Source organism: Muscardinus avellanarius, assembly GCF_963383645.1.
Source record: "Muscardinus avellanarius genome assembly, chromosome: 16".
Taxonomy (NCBI): Eukaryota; Metazoa; Chordata; class Mammalia; order Rodentia; family Gliridae; genus Muscardinus; species Muscardinus avellanarius.
In genome coordinates this window covers 14,220,815-14,241,795 of record NC_137802.1, presented here as the reverse complement: position 1 = coordinate 14,241,795, position 20,981 = coordinate 14,220,815, and the positions used below count along the sequence as shown (strand labels likewise).

Here is a 20,981-nt window from a genome sequence, read left to right as displayed (position 1 = left end):
GCGCAGTCTACCTCTGAGCTGCACCCCCAACCCTATTTTATTTTTTTTACTTTGAAACAGGCTGTGTTGCTGAGAGCCTTGCTAAGTTCCTGAGGCTGGCTTTGAACCTGTGATCCTCCTCCCTTCTCCACCTCCCAAGTACTGAGATTACAGGCATGTGCCACCAAATCTGGCTATCCTCAGCCCTTTTTATCTTTTTTTTTTTTTAATATATATATACTGGGGATTGAACCCAAGGAAGGGCCTTTTACTCCAGCCCTGTTTTTTATTTATTTATTTTTAATTATTATTATTATTTTTTTTTGCAGTACTGGAGATGGAACAAGAGGCATTCTACCTCCAAGCGACACCTCTAGCCCTATATTCTATTCTTTATTTTGAAACAGGGTCTCACTGAGTTGCAAAGCGCCTCACTAAGTAGCTGAGGCTGTCTTCGAACCGCGATCGTCCTGTCTCAGCCTCCCTAATGCTGGGATTACAAGCGTGCGCCACTGTGCCCGGCTCTGTTTTATTTTTTACTTTGAAAGAAGGTCTCACTAAGTTGTTGAGGGCCTTTCTAAGGCCGGCCTTGGAATCCTCACCCCTCCTGTCTCAGTGTCTTCAGTACTGGGGTTATAGGTGTATGCCACCACAACCCCACTAAAGGAAAAATTTAAAAGGCTGCTGGTGTAGCTTGGTGGTAGAAGACCCCTAGGTTCAATCCACAGTCACACACACACACACACACACACACACACACACACGTCACTGTGCTGAAGGTGGGCACCCATGTTGCCCTCAGGAGAGAGGCCAAGTGCACAGTGGATTCGAACTTAAGATCAAGCATGGGGCTCCAGACTCGCCCTCCTCACCTCCCCCTTGTAATGCAGAGCCAAGGCTTTATCTCATCTGATAATGGGGCCCTGGAGGATCAGGTGGCCTTGCGGGCCACACAGGTGGCAGGTTTGACTGCCCCTTATTTAGCACCTGCTCCCTGACTCTGGCTCCCCACCCCACTGTTGGAGCTTGTCTGCATTCAGCAAGTTAATTTGTTTTCCAGACAGAACCACAAGCCAGCGTGCCTGCCTCCAGTGTGCCCGTCCCTCGGGGGTCCTGACAGCCGCCCATGGCAGAGGCCCTGGCCAAGGATGGAGAAGGGGCAGGGTGGCGGGGACCAGGGCCCGGCCGTGAGCAGCACGCTGCCCCCCTCGGGCTGGCCAGCTCCCGGGCCGGGGCAGGCGCATGAAATCCGAACTCTGGAGGGAAATTTACTGCACAATAAAGGAAGAATGGCCCGCTTTGGGGACAATTAAAGCCACATTACTGTGGAATTACAGAGGACGCCTGGGGAATTAGCCACATTCAAAGCAGCCAGAAGCGACGGGGGCCAAAAAATGCTGAGCGTTCACACCCTCTCCGCCCTCCTCCCGACATGCCCAGGGAATCTGTCTGGTTCCCAAACCCCCTGATTTTAAGGCCAGAAACATTTCCGAGGCTACTTAGGGGGGACTACTGTCATAAGACAACCCTGCCCAGCCCAGCTTGTGGCTTAAGTAGTCACAAAAACCAAGGGGGTCAGCTCCTATCCCACCATTGGGATCGAGGCCAGGATTCTGAGCTGGAGAGGAACAGGGTTCCAGTTAGTCCTGTGAGCCCAGCTGGGACCCCCAAACCCGCATCTGTAAATGGGATAACAGCACCTCCTTCACCTGGTGTCTGCGAGTGGCGTTGAGTTGAGATGGTGTATGAGATTGGACCCCCTGGGTCTACAGTATTTGTATTTTATGGCTTCCTTTAGTAGGGCGGAAGGAGAGTTAGAACTTCCTAGCCATAAGTTCCGCATCTGGAGCGTCAAACAACCTCAGATTGAAAATATTCAGAAAAAAAAAAAAATCGCGTTGTCTCAAACACGTACATCCTTGCGCTTTTCTTGTCGTCAGTCCCTAAATGATACAGTATGACAACCATTTATGTTGTATGAGGTATTATTATAAGTAATCTAGAGGTTATTTAATGTATGTGGGACAGCTAGGCACGGTGGCACACACCTGTAATCCCAGTACTTGGGATGCGGAGGCAGAAGGAGGATCGCAAGTTCAAAGCCAGCCTCAGCAATTTAGCAAGACCCTGTTTTCAAAAGAAGAAATAGAAAAAGGGCTGCAGGTGTAGCTCCAAAGTAGGATACCCCTGGGTTTTCAACCCCCCTATACCAAAAATAATTTTTAAAAAAGTATATAGGAGCCGGGCGTGGTGGCGCACGCTTGTAATCCCCGCGCTCGGGAGGCTGAGGCAGGAGGATCGCACAGGTTTGAAGCCAGCCTCAGCTACTTAGTGAGGCTCTCAGCAACTAAGTTTCCAAATAAAAATATAAAATAGGTCTGGGAGTATAGCTCGGAAGTAGAAAGCCCCTGGGTTCCACCCCCAAGTACCACACACACACACACACACACACACACACACACACACAAAAGTATATGGGAAGACATGCATAGATTATTACATGCAAATACTATGCCAGTTTGTATAAGGGAGTCGAACATCTGCAGAGTTTTGCATCTGTGGGAGATCCTGGAATCAACCCCTAGATACCAAGGATAACTTGATAGCATCCACGTTATAAAGTGTGGGGCATCAACCTGAACCAAGATGCCAGCTTTGGACAGGTGTATTACTGCATTTCTGCATGAGATCGGTCTGCCCTGATGCCTTTGAAATCTCGAAAGCGTGGCAGGTACTTTAGCTAAGCCACCGTGATCTCTCTGAACAATCGTCCCAAAGAACCACCACCTGTCTCTCCAGGAGGAAGTGTTGACAGTGGTCCAAAGACTATTTTGCTCAGAAACTGATGACTTAGGACACTATTCAGAGGGGTATTTGGGGTTTTTTTTTTTTTGGTAGTAGGCATCACTGAGCTATACCCCCGGCCCTACCTTTTTATTTTTATTTTGAAACAGGGTCTCAATACAGTAAGTTGCAGAGAGCCTCGCTAAGTAGCTGAGGCTGGCTGGGAACCCACAATCTTCCTGTCTCAGCCTCCCACATACTGGGATTACAAACGTGCACCGCCATGCCTGGCTGGAAAATACCTTTCGGGCCATCCACTGGGCGATGTCTTTTCCTTCTGGCCCATCTCCATGTGGCCTCGGGCACGTGGTCTGCGGCACAGGATTCCTGTTCTCTTTAGGAATTAGGGAGAGGAAAGTGAATCCGGAAAGACAGGGTCAGCACCAGGAAAACAGAATCGAAGACTCCCAACTCCAAACAAAATGCTTCCTTCCTGCCTGGGCTGCTTGGATTCAGGGAGACTCTTGGTTGCTGAAAAACTTAAGAGTTGCTTTTGATAAAAACTGTCACACGAAATCACACGTCCTAGGCAAAAGGGTGGGTGTCAGAGGGACCCGGGATGAGTTGGAGATGCAGGATTGCCCTGTGAAACCCGGGGTCTACTTGCCTGAAAATTACTCGTTGCAATGCACATTTAACTGGACGCCCTGAGTTTTTCTTTGAAATCTGGCAATCCTCATTGGAGAGGGGATTAGGTACATTGGCGTGGACCAGGCACACTGAATTCAGTCTTTCCCCTCCACGAGCAGGAATCTCCATGAATGGAGCCCCCAGGGCCCTTGCAGTGTGCGATCCTGGGCCATTTTAAGCTGGTCTCTGGAGCTTATAAGTCAAGTCAGAGTTAACTAGAGAGTGGAATTCAAAGGACTGGCCAGGCGGCACCAGCTCTGGGCCCCAGGGCTGGTGGTGGCCGAGGGAGGGGAAGGTGTCCTGGGAGTTGCATGTTTTCAGGCTGGTGTTGGGAGAGCGAAAGACTGCAAATCATTAAGCCCCCAGCCGCCAGCCTCAGCACGCTGCCGGCCCCGCCTCGGATCTCAGGCCTGGCCCGTGCCAGCCTCGGCGATGGGACCCATTACAGATGGGAAATGACTCCGGGGAGCCGGGGGCCAGGCTTGGCCGGCTCTGCTGGCAAGTTACCGTCACATGTTGGTCGGAGAAAGCGCACAGAACTTGTGCACCCCCTTTAGGGACAGCGATTGGAAGGATGTCCTCGTGTTGTGTGCGGGCCCCTGGCGGCGTCCAGGAGTCACAAGGCAAGAGGGTTTCATGTCAACAGAGGCCCTGGGGGGGGAGCTTTGCCCAGCTGACCCTTTCTACTTAGAAAATTCACTGCCTTCACAAAGGCAGCCCCAGGGGAGGGGATTATAAAGACCACAGCACCTTCCCTAGACACTTTTTCTCCCTGGAGACCTGGAGAGATTCCTGTATTAGCCAGGTGTGGTGACACATGTCTATAACCCCAGTACTTGGGAAGCGGAGACGGGAGGATTGTAGGTTTGAGACCAGCCTCAGCAATTGACTGAGACCGTCAGCAACTTAAGCGATCCGAATAAAAAATAAAAAGGCCTGGGAGGTGTAGCTGGGAGATAGAATGCCCCTGGATCCATTCCTTAGTAAAAAACAAACAAATAAATAAACCACACAAGAGCCCTGAGTTAGTAGTTGAAGAGTTAACCACCACTAACCATCCCCAGGCTCCCAACAAAGTTCGCCTGCCTCTGGGGCCTCATGTTTCTCTCTGTGACAAGATGAGACCTTGGAGGCCCACTCTTTGGCTGACAGATCTTGGGGTGAGGCTGAGAGTGAGTGGGGGTGTTCTGCGTGGGAGTCCGACTGGAAGGAGATATCAAGACTCCCGATCTCTAGAACTCCATTGCAAACTGTTTTCTGCCCCTGAGGGCGAGAGAGTTTGCATCTTGTAGACAGTGGGCAGCCGCAGAAGGTTCCAGAACAGGGCCGTGACGAGAGGCGAGGAATGTCTGAAGAGGGATTGGGGGTGGAAGACCACTCAGAAGTGGAGGAGGCCCAGAGCTGGAAATGCCACATGGCGGGCCAGGGCGGCCGTCCCCGCACACCCTCTGCCCGGGCTGCCTGGGGAGAGAAGGCCGAGGGCGGCCCCGAGAAGCCCGGCAGAAGTTGACAACCGCTGGCCTCCCCGGCATTTCCTCCAGGAGGGAGCGGGCCTGGCGGCCGGGAGGGCAGGAGGAGAGGTCGCTTGTAGGGCAGAAGCCCGAGCCGTGGGGCCTGGGAGAAGTTAGTTAGTTAGGAGGGGATGGTTTCGAAGAAGCCGTAGGGGGAGGCGTAGCTGCCAAAAAAGGGCAGGGTAAAGAAAAGGCTAAGATGTTTACAGAGAGAAAAAGAATCAGTGGAAAGAATGACGAAGAGGTCAAGTTGATTTGGGAGATGGCCCTGCAGTCCCCTGGGGGAGGGGACGGCCGCCCCACATGAGGGGAGAGAAAGCCGTGGGGCTGCTGCCGCCCTCTCTGATGCCCGGGCACCTGAATCCTGCCCGCAGCCCCCATTCCCGCCCTTAGCAGGGACCCCGTTCTTCAGCGGTGCGATGGGAGCTCACATTTCTGCAGGAGGAGGCTCACCAGGCTTCAGAGCTGTCTGCCGCCGCCCCAGCCCTTCCTCCAGATGCTGGAGAGGGCCTGGCCGGGCAGGGGCTCCCTCCCGGCAGCTCCTTTGTCTGCCGTCTTGACAAAGGGGCCGGGGGCTTGTTCCCAAGCTCCACAGGTGTGAAGAACTTGTTACTGTGGTGTTTTGTCAGCCCTATTAGTGGCCTGAAGGACTGTTGACAGAGGGCCCCTTTGTGATCAGACTTGGCTAAAGCTCTCTAAGCCCTCCACAAACACAGGCCACTTAGCTCCGGGGACTTTATCAGAAACCATCTAAAGCCTGTCTTTTTGGCAGGCCCTCCTCCCTACCCCTCTCTCTCACTCTGGTCTGGGGTTCCCAAGTCTTTTCTTGTTCTTTTTTTTCTTTTTTCTTTATCCTTTTTATTTTATCTTTTTCTACCACCTTGATCCACCCCTGGGCCATGGTGTCCCAGATACCAGAAAGAGACACAGTCCAGGTGAGGCTGGGAGTGAGTGGTCAGAAATTTTGTTTTCCATTGGAGCTTCAGAATGAAAGGTTGTGGCTGCGTAGGCCTGCTCTCTCCAGAGGACAGACGGGCTTCGAGAAAGGGAACAGGGCTTCTCTCTATGAGAACTTGGCTTCCAGCAGCTCCTAGGCTGACCAGGGAGGGTCCCTATAGCTCAATGGCCTCCCTTAAATCTTCCTACCAGATTCCCTGCCCCACGCATGCCCAAAGCAGGATAACCTGGTAGTCACCCCCTTATCTTCAGGGAAACAGTCCAAGACCCCCACCCACCCACCCCAAGATGCCTAAGACCTGGGATAGTACTGAGCCCTATATATACCATGTTTTTTTTCTACATATATCCTATGATTCATTTTATAAACGAGGCGCATCAAGATGAAACGGGGGTTTCTTCTGAGCCCCCCAAGATGAAAGGGAGGTTTCCTGAGAAGAAACCTAGTGTTTCATCACAGATGAAACGGAGTTTCTTGAGAAGAAAATCAGTGTTTCCTTACAGGGTTCTTGTCTACGGTGAGCGAAGAATGACACCCGCAGACCTCAGGAAGGGGAGTAAAAGGTTTATTGGAAGCAGCAGGGAATGGGGAAAGATGGCTGAACACCCTAAAGGGGCGGTCGGAACTCTTGGGGTCCAGCAGCTGCCTTCAGGACAATACTTGAGAGTAGCCCAAGCCGAATTGTCCAGCAGAGGCCTTCAGGTCACTACCCAAGAGTAGCCCGAGCCACGTGCCCTCAGTTGCACTCTGCCTTCTCTCAGAGCTAACCAGCTCCCCAAAAGGGGAGGGGGGTCCCAAGAGGGAAAAACCCAATTTGCTGGTCGGCTAGGGCCTTTGCCCGACGTTTGTGAGTCCTCTTTTGGTAAGGGTGACTTTGGGATTCCGGGAATTCTGGGAAGCAGCTCTCAGAATTTGCATAGGGTATTTGCAAGTCCTTTGAAGAGTCTCCTTTCAGGAGTGCCAGACTTGCTCCTGGGTTTGTTGATTAGTAAACCGATGGCTTTGTGAAGCTCTGGTCCTTCCTATCTCTGAGCCTTTGGAATTTCAGATATTCATCGCCCCTCAGGAAACTCAGGAAATTAACTTTTTCTACCGAGGCCTCTTCCCTATCTGCCTATTTTCTTTCTATCTCCTCAAAAAGATCGACAACAAAACTAATAGTAAAATAGAACAAGTAGTATATACAGTAATAAGGTTATGTGAATGTGATCTCTTTCTTTCTCTCTCAAAATATCTTAGCCAGGAGTGGTGGCGCATGCTTGTAATCCCAGCATTCGAGAGACTGAGACCGGAGAATCGCGATTCGCAGACAGCCTCAGCTACTTAGTGAGGCCACTGCAACTCAATGAGACCTGGTTTCAGAATAAAGATTAAAAAATAGGGCAGGGGGTGTAGCTTGGAGGTCTAATGCCCCTGGGTTTCATCCCCAGACCCACACACACAAAAAAAATCATATTAGGTGTGGTGGCACATACTTGCAATCGCACTATTTGGGAGGCTGAGATAAGAGGATCACAGGTTCAAGGACAACCTCAGCAACTTAGCAAGACCCCGTTTAAGTAGTATATACAGTAATAAATTATGTGAATGTGGTCTCTTTCTCAAAATATCTTACTATTCCGGGTGTGATGGCACATGCTTATAATCCCAGCATTCGGGAGGCTGAGACAGGAGGATCGCGGTTCGCGGACAGCCTCAGCTACTTAGGCCCTCTGCAACTCAGTGAGACCCGGTTTCAAAATAAGAAATAAAAAATAGGGCAGGGGGTGTAGCTTGGAGGTCAAATGCCCCTGTATAGCTCAGAGGTAGAAGGCCCCCAGTTCAATCTCAAGTATAAAAAATAATAATAAAAAAAAGACAGTGCTCACCCTTCCTCTTGTGAGGTCTGAGTTGCTTGATCATATGAAGGGAGGTGAGTGAGGGGGACATTGTGACCTTGTGTCAGGCCACTGCTGACCTTCTGAGGATACCTCAGGAGGAGGACTAGGTCACTGAGCCAGGCCGCTGCTTTCTGACCACCTTGACCACAGGTAACTGAAACTCAGGGGAGGGGGAGGGACAGGGCTGTTTCCTGTACTTTATTCTCCATCAAAACAGTCACCCCTGCCTGCACCCGTCCTCTCCTGAGTGATAAGTCGAGGTCCCCTCTGCGTGGGCAGTGGGGGGGCGGTACCCCGGAGGCAGAAAGAGCCTGCCTCCCAAGAAGTATCTCGCGAGAATCTCGTGTTCCCACTAGTAACCCCCCCCAAATGCACACCTTAAAAGAAGGACCCCGCCCTTCTAGCCTTGGAGGGGCGAGCGGGTCCCCAGAACTGCCCAGCTCCATCCCTGGGAGAACCGTACCATTAAAGCTGATACTGGACCTCTCTCGTGTTTTACATTGTATATGGACTTGCATTTTACTTTCCACCGAGGACCCAGGCTGCCACTAGTCCTGTCGGCCACTCCCCATAAAGAAAGTCACCTCCGCCCGGCGCGGTGGCGCACACTTGTAATCCCAGCGTTCGGGAGGCTGAGACAGAAGGATCCAGGTTCGCAGACAGCCTCAGCTACTTAGTGAGGCCCTTTGCAACTCAGTGAAACCCTGTTTCAAAATAAAGAATAAAAAATAGGGCTGAGGATGTTACTCAGAGGTAGAATGACCCTGGGTTCCATCTCCAGTACCACCACCACACACACAAAAAAAAGAAGGTCACCTCCACAGGTCAGCAAGGTCAAAGCCTGTCAAAGCCTGCCCCTCAGGGCCAGGGTGCCTTGGGGTGGTCTTGCTGCTCCTCCCGGTCCATCCCCAGCCCTGCTCAGCCTCACCTGTTGGACTCCTTACCTCCATCGCAGCAGCCTGGAGCACCCACTGCTTAACCTACAGATACCCTTTCCAAGGTGCGCGAGCCAACGTGAACCTTCCTGTCTACCTCCTTCCTCTCTCACGGTGATCATGCAGCTAAAGATGATGTTTAAGGCCAGTTTAAAAAAAAAAAAAAAAAAAAAACTTAAAGATTATCAGACCCAAGAACTGGGGGGCTCTGAGGGGCCATGTGGACTCTTCCTTCCCGGATCATGCGTTAGAGTGCAGGAATCAGCCCCGCTCCTTCCTGGCAATGCGGAGGGGCTTTTTTTGGTAACTGCTCCGCTCACCCGAGCCTGCCTCTGCTCAGTGAGCCCCGGTGTCCTAGGGCTCCAAACCTCGTGTTCTGCATTTTCCAGAACACCAATTCTCCAAGTATAGCCGTCAGAACTTGTCAGCTGTGCACAGACTCACACGCCCATACAGTCCACCAAAGGGGACCCTGGGAGGGCGGCTCTGTGGTCTGAGTCTTAGGAGCCTGCCCAGGAAACCGAGGCACCAATTTGAGAAGCGTCTCTTGAGGGAGTGGTGCATGGAAGATGCTTAGCGGTGACTGGAATTGAAAACCCCAGCTGCGGAGAAGGAAGAGGGAGCCCCGGTGTGTTGAGGGCCAAGCCCAGCAGCGATGGCAGCCCCGCAGCAGCCCAGCTTCTGTACCCCGAGCCTGGATATTCCAGGGGTTCTGTTAATATTTGTTCAATGGAGAAAACGGATGAGTGATCAAGGAGAAGCAGGTGCTGGGAGTGTCGTGGCGGCCCCTCTCATGTCTCAACACATCTTTTTTTTTGTTTTTTTCCCTGTATTTGCTGGGATCCCTGAGAGTCGCAGAGAACATTCTCTGTCCTGCCTGTATGGACATATGTGCTGCTTGCTTACTGTTCTTTCAGACAAGCGAGTTGTCCTTCCCCTGGCTGCATCTAGGAGCCTTGTTTTTTTGGGGGATGTTCTACCTCTGAGCTACACTGAGCCCCCCTTTTTTAAAAATTTGAAACAGCGTCTTGCTATATTGCTGAGGCTCTCACTAAGTGGCTGAGGCCATCTCAAGCCTGTGATCCTCCTGTCTTAGCGCCAAAAGTAATTGATTTTTGCTTTGAATCAGGGAACCCCATATTAACTGTGTGCCCCAGAGCCTTGGCTGCAACCAGGCTGGTGTGAATGTCCTCCTAGGCCCTCTGGCGGTTGCCGGGTCTTCTTGACTCACTCCGAATGCTCACCGCTGTGTTGCATTTGGCCGGTTGACGTTTTTGCGACCAGCTTCAATCCCTGCGTTAGTGGTGGCACCAACATGAGCCACCATCTTGGTACCTCCAAAGGCTCTGTTCTGCTCATGGTCCTATTCCCGTTTCCCGGAGGAGTTTCTGGAATGTAGTATGTGCTCAGTAAATATTTGTTGACTGCACAAGTAAATCTACCAGCCATTGGGTTTGCCAAGACTGAAACCTGTAGCCTTGGCTTTGGTTGTTTTGCAGACTTATCTCGATTCACGATCATTCATCTGAAGCCCACACTCACCTGTGGACACAAAAGGGCTATAGGTTCTAAAAATGCCGGAGTCTGTCTGGCCTTAGCCTCTCCCCTAAAAGGAGCCCTTAGAGATCCCAGTTGAAAATGATCCCCAGGTGCCGGCAGGAGCCAGGTGTGTATGGGAGAGCTGTAGCCGCCCAGCCCAGCCATCTGGGGAGATGTCAAAAACTGCAGCTCAGAAAGACACTTGCTAGGGGCGGAATACTTAAAATTTGTAAACGAGAGGCAGACGAGTTCTAAATAAATAGTGCACCGAAGAGAGTAACGCAGTCATAAATAAAAGGAAATACAAGCGACCTCAAACTCTTAAAAATAGCTCTTCAGTATTTTTACAACTCTGAACCAATTGTTTAAGGAGAAGTAGTTCCTTATGAAACCAGACCCCTGTCCGTCGGCCCCTTGCTGACTACCCTCTGTAATCTCTTCTGCTACGCCCCAGCAGGGCTGTCTCCATGCAGCAAGCTCTGATCCATTTGGTTCTATCACTTGACAATTGCATGGAATCCAGGCCTGGGAGCTTGGGTTGTTTTTTTTTTTTTGGTGGGTCTAGGGATGGAACCCAGGGGCATTCGACCTCTGTGCTACACCTCCTGCCCTCTTTTTTATTCTTTATTTTGAAACCGGGTCTCACTGAGTTGCAGAGGGCCTCACTAAGTAGCTGAGGCTGGTCCACGAACCACGATCCTCTAGTCTCAGCCTCCCGAATGCTGGGATTACAAGCATGTGCCACCATGCCCGGCTGGGAGCTTGTTAGAACTGCATTTGTGCACATCCCCAGGAGCCCATGCTGTTGGAGCAGAGTTAGCAGAGTATGCCATCTTTAGCATGGCACGGTAGTGCGCAGCTACGATCCCAGTACTTGGAGGCTGAGACAGGACAACTGCAGGTTGAAGGTTGGCCTCAGCCACCTAGCAAGATTCTGTTTCAAAACAAAAAAGTAGCCGGGCGTGGTGGCGCACGCTTGTAATCCCCGCGCTTGGGAGGTGGAGACAGGAGGATCAAAGCCAGCCTCAGCTACTTAGTGAGGCTCTCAGCAACTTAGTGAGACCCTATTTCCAAATAAAATATAAAATAGGTCTGGGAGTATAGCCCGGAGGTAGAAAGCCTCTGGGTTCCACCCCCCAATACCACTAAAAATAAATAAATAAATAAATAAATAAATAAATAAATAAATAAAACCTACTGTTAGCGGGCATGGTGGAACACATTTATAATCCCAGCATTTAGGAGGCTGAGACAGGAGGATCATGGTTCTCAGACGGCCTCAGCTACTAAGTGAGGCCCTCTGCAACTCAGTGAGACCCTGTTTCAAAATAAAGAATTAAAAAAAAAAAAAAACAGGGCTGGGAATGTAGCTCGGAGGTAGAATGGCCCTGGGTTCCATCCTCAGTATTGTCAAAAAAAAAAAAAAAAAAAAAAAAAAAAACCTACTGTTAATGCTGCATAAATAGCACATGGTAACTTTTGGGGAAAAAAACAAAAGCTGCCCTGGAAGGGAGAGAAGACTATGGTCCTGTGTGTTAGAGGGAAGAGGTACCTTCCCCTTCCACATGAGGTCTGGGGGCCACACCCGAGTCCTTGCTAGAGGGAAGAGGTACCTTCCCCTTCCACATGAGGTCTGGGGGGCCACACCCGAGTCCTTGAGAGATTGGTCAGGAAGTGGCTCCATGGTGTCTGCTGCTTGCTTTTCGGGCCCAGGAACCTGGCTGTGACTGGAGGTTAGTTAGTGTATCAGAATGATTGGGGGAGGGCCAGCATCTTTATTTTGGCAAACTCATCAAGCCAATGGGTGCGGCCTCAGTCTCTGTGTACAGGGCCCCATTATGGCACTTAGATGTGGGCTCTTCTCCCTAAAGCACTGCAGAGCATTCGGTGTGCTGAAGTTAAGTCGATGAGTGAAAACATCAAGATGAGTTTAACGTAGTCCAATGCTACAATAAGAGAACATCACAAGGCCATGCCATGTCAGGATTTACTGTCCAGGCAGTAAACTCCGTATTGGTCCTACCTACCTATCTATCTGTCTGTCTTATCTTCCAGCTTACTTTTCTACATGTGTGTCTGTCCATCCATCTACCCACTCAACCACCCACCTCATCCACCTACCCCATCATCCATTCATCCATCCATCTATCCATCCATCCATCCATTTGAATATCCACCTACTCACCCAACCATCCATCCATCTTTTCATCTATTTATCTACCCACTTCATCTATCTATCTACTCATGCATTCATCTACCAATCTATGCAATCATCTTCCCACTCCATCTATCTACCTAGTCTGTATGTCCATCTATCCATCATCTTTCCATCTACTCACTCATCCTATATATCCATCTCCTCCTCCTCCTCCTCCTCCTCCTCCTCTTCCTCCTCCTCTTCCTCCTCCTCCTCTTCCTCCTCCTTCTCCTCCTCCTCCTCCTCCTCCTCCTCCTCCTCCTCCTCCTCCTCCTCCTTCTTCTTCTTCTTCTTCTTCTTCTTCTTCTTCTTCTTCTTCTTATTCTTCTTCTTCTTCTTCTTCTCCTTCTCCTTCTCCTTCTCCCCCTTCTTCTTCTTCTTTTGCTGTACTAGGGATGGAACCCAGGGGCATTCTACCTCCAAAGTACACCCCTAGCCCTATTTTTTATTCTTTATGTTGAAATAGGTTCTCACTGAGTTGCAAGGTTCCTCACTAAGTAGTTACTGGGGCTGACTTCGAACCTGCAACCCTCCTGTCTCAGCCTCCCAAATGCTGGGATTACAAGCATGTGCCACCACGCCCATCATGGCTTCTTCTTCTTTCTCTTCCTTCTTCCTTCTCTCTCTCCTTCTCCTTCTTCATACTAGGGATTGAAGCCAGGGACATTCTACCTCTGAGCTATATCCCTAGACTTTTTTTTTGAACCATGGTCTTGCTAAGTTGCAGAGGGCCTCACTAAGTGGCTGATGCTGGCCTGGAACCTGTGATCCTCCTGTCTCAGCCATTGTGTCTCAACCACTCAGCGCTCTCTCTCTCTCTCTCTCTCTCTCTCTCTCTCTCTCTCTCTCTCTCTCTCTGCATAGTGAATGAGCTATGGTAGGTGGATAGATGGAAGGAGTTGGTAGGTGGGTAAATGGATGGATAGACAGACTGGGTAGAGAGATGTAGTGGGAAGATGATTGGATAGACTGGTGAATGAGTGAGTGGGTGGGTAGATGGCTCATTAATACCTCATTTCAGGAGCTTTTGCTGTCTTGTGGTCCCCTCTCTCTCCCCGGCAGGTTTCTGGTTGGAACAAGTTGGGGAACTGTTCCTCCTGATCATCCCTGTACCCCAGGTCTTAAACGCAGCTGCTGGTGATCTTCTTGGTGATCGCATGTGATAGCTGGAGTGGGCACGATGCCTGGGGTCTCTTGGGGTGGCTGGGGGACCCCTGGGCAGGAGGCAGAGCCTCCGCGGCCAGGCGGGACCCCTGTGCTGGCCCAGGCTCTAGTCCCTTAGGGGCTTCTCTGCTTCCCTGCCCCCTCCTCTCCCGGGTTGACCTCTGTCCTCACAAAGCCGCCTTGAAATCTGATAATGAAACAAATACCCAATATTTTTGCCTCGGAGAGAAGCAGGAGATAAACAGGAAGGCAGGAGGGATTAAGGTGTCTCTCCAAGGCAGGGGCTGGCGACCGTGGGAGTTGGGTGACACCCCAGTGCGGAGCCCCGGAGTCCAGATGTGAACTGCTTTGCCCCGTGCATTTTTCCATTTGTGTAGAGAAAAGAAAACAAAGGGAAAAAAAAAACCCAGCTGTAAAATACTTTGCAGAAGTCTGAGCATGGGCGATTGGCCTTTGACGTCCCCTGACAGCCCCACCAAGCAGGAGGGAAGGAGGAAAGCCCCGCTTTTTGATGTTTGGCCTGTGGGTCCCCTTTTGTGTGACCAATTGTTTGGAAAGAACCTTTTGTTGGTGTGAGGTGTTTCTGGGAGACAGATTCCAGCCCTGGCTTTTCCCTGGAAGCTCAGGAGGGGCTTGAAGGCCAGTTAGGGGAGATGCAGGATGTTGAAGGACTCAGGATGAGTATCTGTCTCCAAAAAGGACCGAAAGATGCTGCTAGGAGGCTTCCCAGTACAATGGCGGCCTGAAGGGAGTGAAACTGGGGGGTCCTTCAAGATCCCTGGCCCTGGGCAGGCACACCAGGCTCTGAGATCTCTGGGCTGGTGGGAAAACTCCAGGTTCTGGGCTATGGTCCAGGCCTGCTGCTAATTTCCGGTGATGGGGGCCTTTCCTCTGGGGCCCTAGACCAGGAGACAGAAGACTGGGGCTACAGTCCTAGAGAGTTGGCCCGGCAGCTCCCTGGGCAGCCCCTTGTCTCCCTAGTCTGACTCGGTGAATCCAAAGAGATGGTGAAGGTTCAGAAGTGTGGCATCATCTGTGCGGAGGGCTGGGTGTAGCTGCAGCTTCTTTTTTTGTGCCTGGATGGACTCAGCTTTTGAAGATGTTAGTTGAGGGACACTTAATAAGGGCCCCAGGTTGTCCTCTGGTCTGATTTGGCTTCCTGCTGATTCTGTACTTCAGGGTGTGAACTGTCTTAGCACCTCCTTTTGTCTTAACCCTCTTCCATCTCTACTTGTCAACTGAGTGACCCAGGGTGAGTGATTTGGGGGTTGATTCTAGGCAGAAGGGCAGAAGAAAGAAACTTCTTATAAGCTGGGTGTGGTGGTGCACACCTGTAATCCTAGCACTTGGGAGGCTGAGATAGGAGGATGGCAGGTTCATGACCAGCCTCAGCAACTTAGTGAGACACTGTTTCAAAACAAAAAACCAAACAAAACAAAAGAAAAAAAATGAAAGGGACCAGGGGTCTAGGCATGTGGTTTGGAGGCAGAATGGCCCTGGGTGCAATCCCAAGTATTTCTCTCTCATACACACAAGAAATGGGGGAAGGAAGGAAGGAAGGAAGGAAGGAAGGAAGGAAGGAAGGAAACAAAGAAGGAAGGAAGGAAGGGGCCTCAGAGAGAAAGATTAAAAATGAATTTTAAGAGTTATAATATCATATGAATAAGAAACATTTTCACCTGTAATCCAGTTGTATAGAAGAGTGCTAGACAGCATTAAAAAAAAACAACACCAAATCTCCATCTTATTTTGAAAACTGGGCAAATGGCATGAACAGGCAACGTGTGTGCACACGCATGCACACACACGCGCGCGCGCGCGCGCACACACACACACAGATGAAATATAAATAGAAAGAAAGACACATGGAGAAACGCCCAGCCTCCAGCCTCCCTGGTAATCAAAGACATGCAAATTAAAATCATGTGCGAGTTTTTTTCCCCAGACGAATTGGCAAAGATTTTAAAAAGAAGGATCCTGGTGCCAAATGCGTATTGTCATTTTTGTTGAGGGTGTGGAGAAATAGGAGCTGTTACATCCTGTTGGTGGGAGGGTGAGCCGGTACAGCCCTTCCTGAGGGCAATTTGGCGATTTGGATCCGAAGTTTAAAAACACCGTAGAACCAAACTGTAATGCAGGATTCGACCTTGAGACAGAGAGAGAGGGTGACAGCGGTCAGAGCCGGCGACACCTGTGGGTGTTTCAAGGTGGCTCGCGGTAGTTATTGTTGTGTTGTTTCCTGTTTTTATTTTTTATTTTGTTGCGTTACTGGGGATCAAACCCATTGGCCCTGCATACAGCAGACAAGGGCTTTATCATTGAGCGGCACCCCAGCCCTTTGTATTCCTAATTTTGAGACAGGGTTTTATTAAGTGGACCAGGCTGGCCTTGAACTTGTGATCCTCCTGCCTCAACCTCCTGAGTAACTGGAATTACACGTGCCTGGTTCATTATAGTGACAAACTAGAAACAGCCTTGCTGCCCAGCCAAGGAAGGCTCTGCCACTAAATGTATTCACTGCAAGGAAATCCCAACACGTTTTCATACAACTCTGTACCAGGAAACTTTTTAAAAAATCACAAAGAACTATATATTTTCTTTCTTTCTTTCTTTCTTTCTTTCTTTCTTTCTTTCTTTCTTTCTTTCTTTTTCTTTGTTTCTTTCTTTTTTTCTTTCTTTCTTTTTTTTTTGCAGGTCAGGGGATAGAACTCAGGAGCATTCTATCTCTGAGCTACACTCCCTGCCCTATTTTTATTCTTAATTTGGAAACAGGGTCTCACTAAGTTGCTGAGGGCCTCACTCAGTAGCTGAGGCTGGCTTCGAACCTGTGAGATCCTCCTGTCTCAGCCTCCCAAGGGCCGGGATTACAAGCGTGCGCCACCACGCCCGACTCAAAGAACAATATCTTTTAACACTAAAAAACATGTATATTCTGGCCAGGCATGGTGATGACTCTCAGCAACTTGAGGAGACCCTGTTTCAAAACAAAACAAACAAACAAAAAAGATAAAGACTATGGGTATAGATATCTTAGAATGCCAGCAACACACACACACACACACACACACACACACACACACACACACACACTGTTCATTCTGAAAAACACAGGCTATGAAACTAGGTGTAGACGGGCGCAGTCCATGTTTACAGGAAAGAATGATCTAGCTGCCTATGCTAAGGAGCGCCTGGAAGGAAAAACCCCCATGTTCGCCCGGGTTGGTGGAGTAGGAATGTGCTGTTGCCCTTTCTGGTTTTTGTTTTCCACGTGTCTGGCATTGAAAACATTTCTTTAGAAATTTCTTAAAATGTGGTTCAGAACACTCTCTCGTGTAAAAGCCGGGTGGGCCGGGTTGGGAGCGAGCCGGAGGGGCCAGAGCTAAGCTGGAGTAATCCTGGAGTCCAAAGCCCAAAGGGGACAGGTGTCAGGTGACCGCTGTGTGGGGTGAGGGGCCGGGTGGGGACCGAGCCGGGCGCCTAAGCCAGGCGGGGGCGACATTGAAACCGACACACCTGGAGCCTGAGCAGGATGCAGCCCCCTGAAGCGGGGGCGCCCCAGGGGGACAGGGACAGCACCTGCAGGCCACCGAGGGGGAGGGGCAGCTCCTGCGCAGGGCGTGTTCTAGAAACTACCCAGAGTTTGGAATGGCAGAGGGCAGGAAGAGGGAGAGTCGGGGAAGCAGACCCGGGGCTGGATGTGGAGGCAGCCTATTCAGAACCCTGAAGGCCGTAATGTTAAGCAATTTTGACTTTATTCCAATGTCCGTCCCCAGATTGGTGCTTAGAATTCCTGCTTTGGATATAGTCGTCCCAGGTATCCATGGAGATTGCTTCTAGCACCCCTGGGAGGTACCCATGTCCACAGATGCTCAGGTTCGCTCTATGAAATAGTGTGATGTTTGCATATAACCTTCGCATATCCTCCTGTAGACGTACTTACGCCATTCATTCATTCATTCATTCACTCACTCATTCATTCATCCATCCATTCATTCACTCACTCATTCATTCATCAGTACTGAGGATGGAACCCAGGGGCGTTCTACCTCTGAGCTACACACCCTCAGTCCTTTTATTTTTATTTTTTTACTCTGAAACAGGGTCCCACTCAATTGCTGAGGACCTCACTAAGCTGCCGGGGCTGTCCTCAAACCTGCGATCCTCACAGCTCAGCCTCCCAAGTACTGGGATCACAGGCGTGTATGCTTTAAATCATCTCTAGAGCCGGGCGTGGTGGCGCACGCTTGTAATCCCGGCGCTCGGGAGGCTGAGACAGGAGGATCGCACGGGTTCGAAGCCAGCCTCAGCTACTGAGTGAGGCTCTCAGCAACTGAGTGAGACCCTGTTTCCAAATAAAGTATAAAATAGGGCTGGGAGTATAGCCCGGAGGTAGAAAGCCTCTGGGTTCCACCCCCAGTACCACCAAAAAAAAAACACAAAATCATCTCTAGAACACTTATGATACCTAACACGACATAAATGCTATGTAAGCAGTGGTTGTATTAGGAATAACGAGCAGAAGGATGTCTGTACGTGTTCAGTACAGGGCCGAGGGCTGACTGATTGAGTCCGAGGTGATGGAACCTGCAGAGGCCCAGGGTCGAAAGATGGTGGGTCAGGTCGCCGTCCACAGGGTGGTCAGGGGATGAGCTGGAGGGAGGGGGCGGAGGTGCTCCTGGGTCCCAGTGGACACCCCAGGCCTGGAGCTGGGAACCCAGGTAGTGAGGTGCAGGAGAGAACCCCCAGAGAGTACCAGGGTGGGTGGGGAAGGGTGCTGAGTCCTGATCCATGAGCGTAGGTAGGAAACGGCAGAGGGGAACCAGAGAGAATTAAAATGAGAGTCCTCTGCATAGATCCCAAGACCAAGTCTGGCCAGGCCCTCCACAAGCTGGGCAGCCATCCTGGGGGACAAGGAGGGCAGCCGGCCCTGGAGTCTCAGTGGCCTGAGCTTCTAGGGGGTGGGAAGTGCTGGGGGCTGGCTGCAGGGCTTAGCCACATGTAGCCCTCCCTGTCAAGGTCAAGGTCAGTTTCTCCCAAGGCCTCTCTGCTGAGCTTGCAGGTGTGGCCCTTTCCCTCTACCCTTTGCTGGTCTTGGGGAACACAAGTTCAAATTTTCTGTTCTTCTTGGGGCACCTTGGATAGAGCCCAGTGAAGGGCCTTGTTTCCTTCCTTCCTTCCTTCCTTCCTTCTTTTTAGTGGTCCTGGGGATGTAACCTCCCAAGTACTGGGATGACCATCCTGTGCCACCACGCCTGACTGAGGGGTCTCATTTTAACTTAGTCACTTCTCTAAAGATTGTCTTAAGCTGGGCACGGTGGGGCATGCCTGTGATCCCAGTACTTGGGAGGCTGAGACAGGAGGATTGCAGATACAAGGCCAGCCTCAACAACTCAAGGATACTCTCAGAGACCTAGCCAGGCCCTGTTATAAAATCAAACATAAACCGGGCCTGGTGGCGCACGCTTGTAATCCAGCATTGGGGCGGCTGAGACAGGAGGATCGCGCAGGTTCAAAACCAGCCTCGGCTACTTAGTGAGGCTCTCAGCAACTTAGTGAGACCCTGTTTCCAAATAAAGTATAAAATAGGGTTGGGAGTATAGCCCGGAGGTAGAAAAGCCCCTGGGTTCCACCCCCAGTAACACACACACACACACACACACACACACACACACACACACTCAAACATTAAAGGGCTTTGGGTATGGTGCGGAGGTAGAATGCCCCTGGATTCAATTCCCTGTATCCTCCCTACACGCCTTATTTTCAAATACAGTCAAACTGACGTACTAGGGGTTTGAACGTGGACATAAGAATTTTGCAGGAACCCCAGGCATGGCTCTGTGAGGTGCCTTTTAAGCTCCTAGTGTGCGAGCCTGCATCTCTGGCTCGAGCAGTGGAGACGAAGGGCGGCACTGGGCTTGGGGTTCCTCGGGTCCCCCGTGTGCCTGCCTTCCCCAGCAGCCCTGTGGCTCACGGCCTCTCCCCTTCTCCCCTGCAGCCTGTAACTGCAACCTCCACGCCAGGCGCTGCCGTTTCAACATGGAACTCTACAAGCTTTCGGGGCGCAAGAGCGGGGGCGTGTGCCTCAACTGCCGTCACAACACCGCCGGCCGCCACTGCCACTACTGCAAGGAGGGCTACTACCGCGACATGGGCAAGCCCATCACCCACCGCAAGGCCTGCAAAGGTAGGCTGACCCCGGTGGGGGGGGGGGCGGGGCAGGGCCTCCTTGGGGAGGGACACTGCCCTGCCCTTTCTCTCCTCTCCCTTTTCTCCTCTTCTACACAAAGCGGAGTAGACTGAGGTCATCACGCACGTGTGCACGCATGTGTGTACACACACACAGACAGGGCCTTCCTGGCGTTTGAAGGTGTAAGCCAAAACAAAGGGCCAATGGAGATATGTCTCAAAGGAAAAGAAAAGAGAAGGTGTGATCCCCGCTGAGGGTGCAGAGGCCCCTCCCCTCCCCTGCCCCCTCCCGGGCTTCTCCGCTGCCCAGGTGTCCTGCATACCACCGGGATGCGAGTCATGTTCGCAGGGCTTACCATCCCGGACAAAGGACTCTCTTTTCCCCAAACCCACGCAGATGCAGTCCTCTGGCCCCTGGCGGTGTGCGGACCGCCTGCCCCGCCCCCATCACACAGACACGCACGGCTGCAGCCTGGTCTCGGTCGCAGTTTCAGGATCGGGGTGTCAGAAGGAACATTTAATCCATCTGCAAATAGCTTTACTTCTCAGGACAAAAATAAAGCAAAGAAAGAGAAAGAAAAGAAAGAGGGGAAAAAAAAAAAGAAAAGGAGACCGGAGACTCTATTTTCGTTCACTGAAGCAAGCAGTAATGTCTTAACTTTCTGATGTTTGTTTTTCTCCCACCAACAAAAATGAAGCAATGGTCAGATGAGTCAGAGGTGCTGATAACTTGCCAGGGAATTGAGTGATTTTGGAGGGTGAGAAGGCCCCCCCCCAAAAAAAAAAAACCCAGCATTAGCTTCTGGGAATTCCAGGAACCAGGGCTTTCTTGCTTCAAAACTTAGGGCCCAGAGCCAGGGCCTACCATGAGCTTGGCTTCCCAAGGGACCCTGAGCAGCCACTCGGCAGACGCGGGTCCCCCGAGGTGGGCCTGTATAGACCCTGCCCCAGGAAGGTCCCGGGCCAGAGGCGGCTGAAACCCAGGTAATGAGTTGCCATGGAGAGAGCCTTCTGGGCCACAGCTCAGCGTATGAATGAAGCAGAGGTTTTATCTTCATAACAGGAAATTCTCCAGATGTTGGGCACTTGTGTGTGGGACCGATGACATGATTCGCCAGGCCCATTGCAAAATAAAATATTGGGGCTCTTCACTCA

General features: G+C 51.1%; 1 protein-coding gene across 1 annotated transcript in view; it reads left to right on the top strand.

The window, feature by feature from the left end:
• Positions 1 to 20,981, top strand: part of NTN1 (netrin 1) — a gene marked incomplete at its 3' end in the record, with an annotated part of 192,098 nt that overhangs the window by 112,476 nt on the left and 58,641 nt on the right. Inside the window, exon 2 of the mRNA XM_080713112.1 lies at positions 19,636 to 19,824. Coding sequence (XP_080569238.1) covers positions 19,636 to 19,824 — 189 coding nt within the window. The remainder of the gene's footprint in view (positions 1 to 19,635; positions 19,825 to 20,981) is intronic.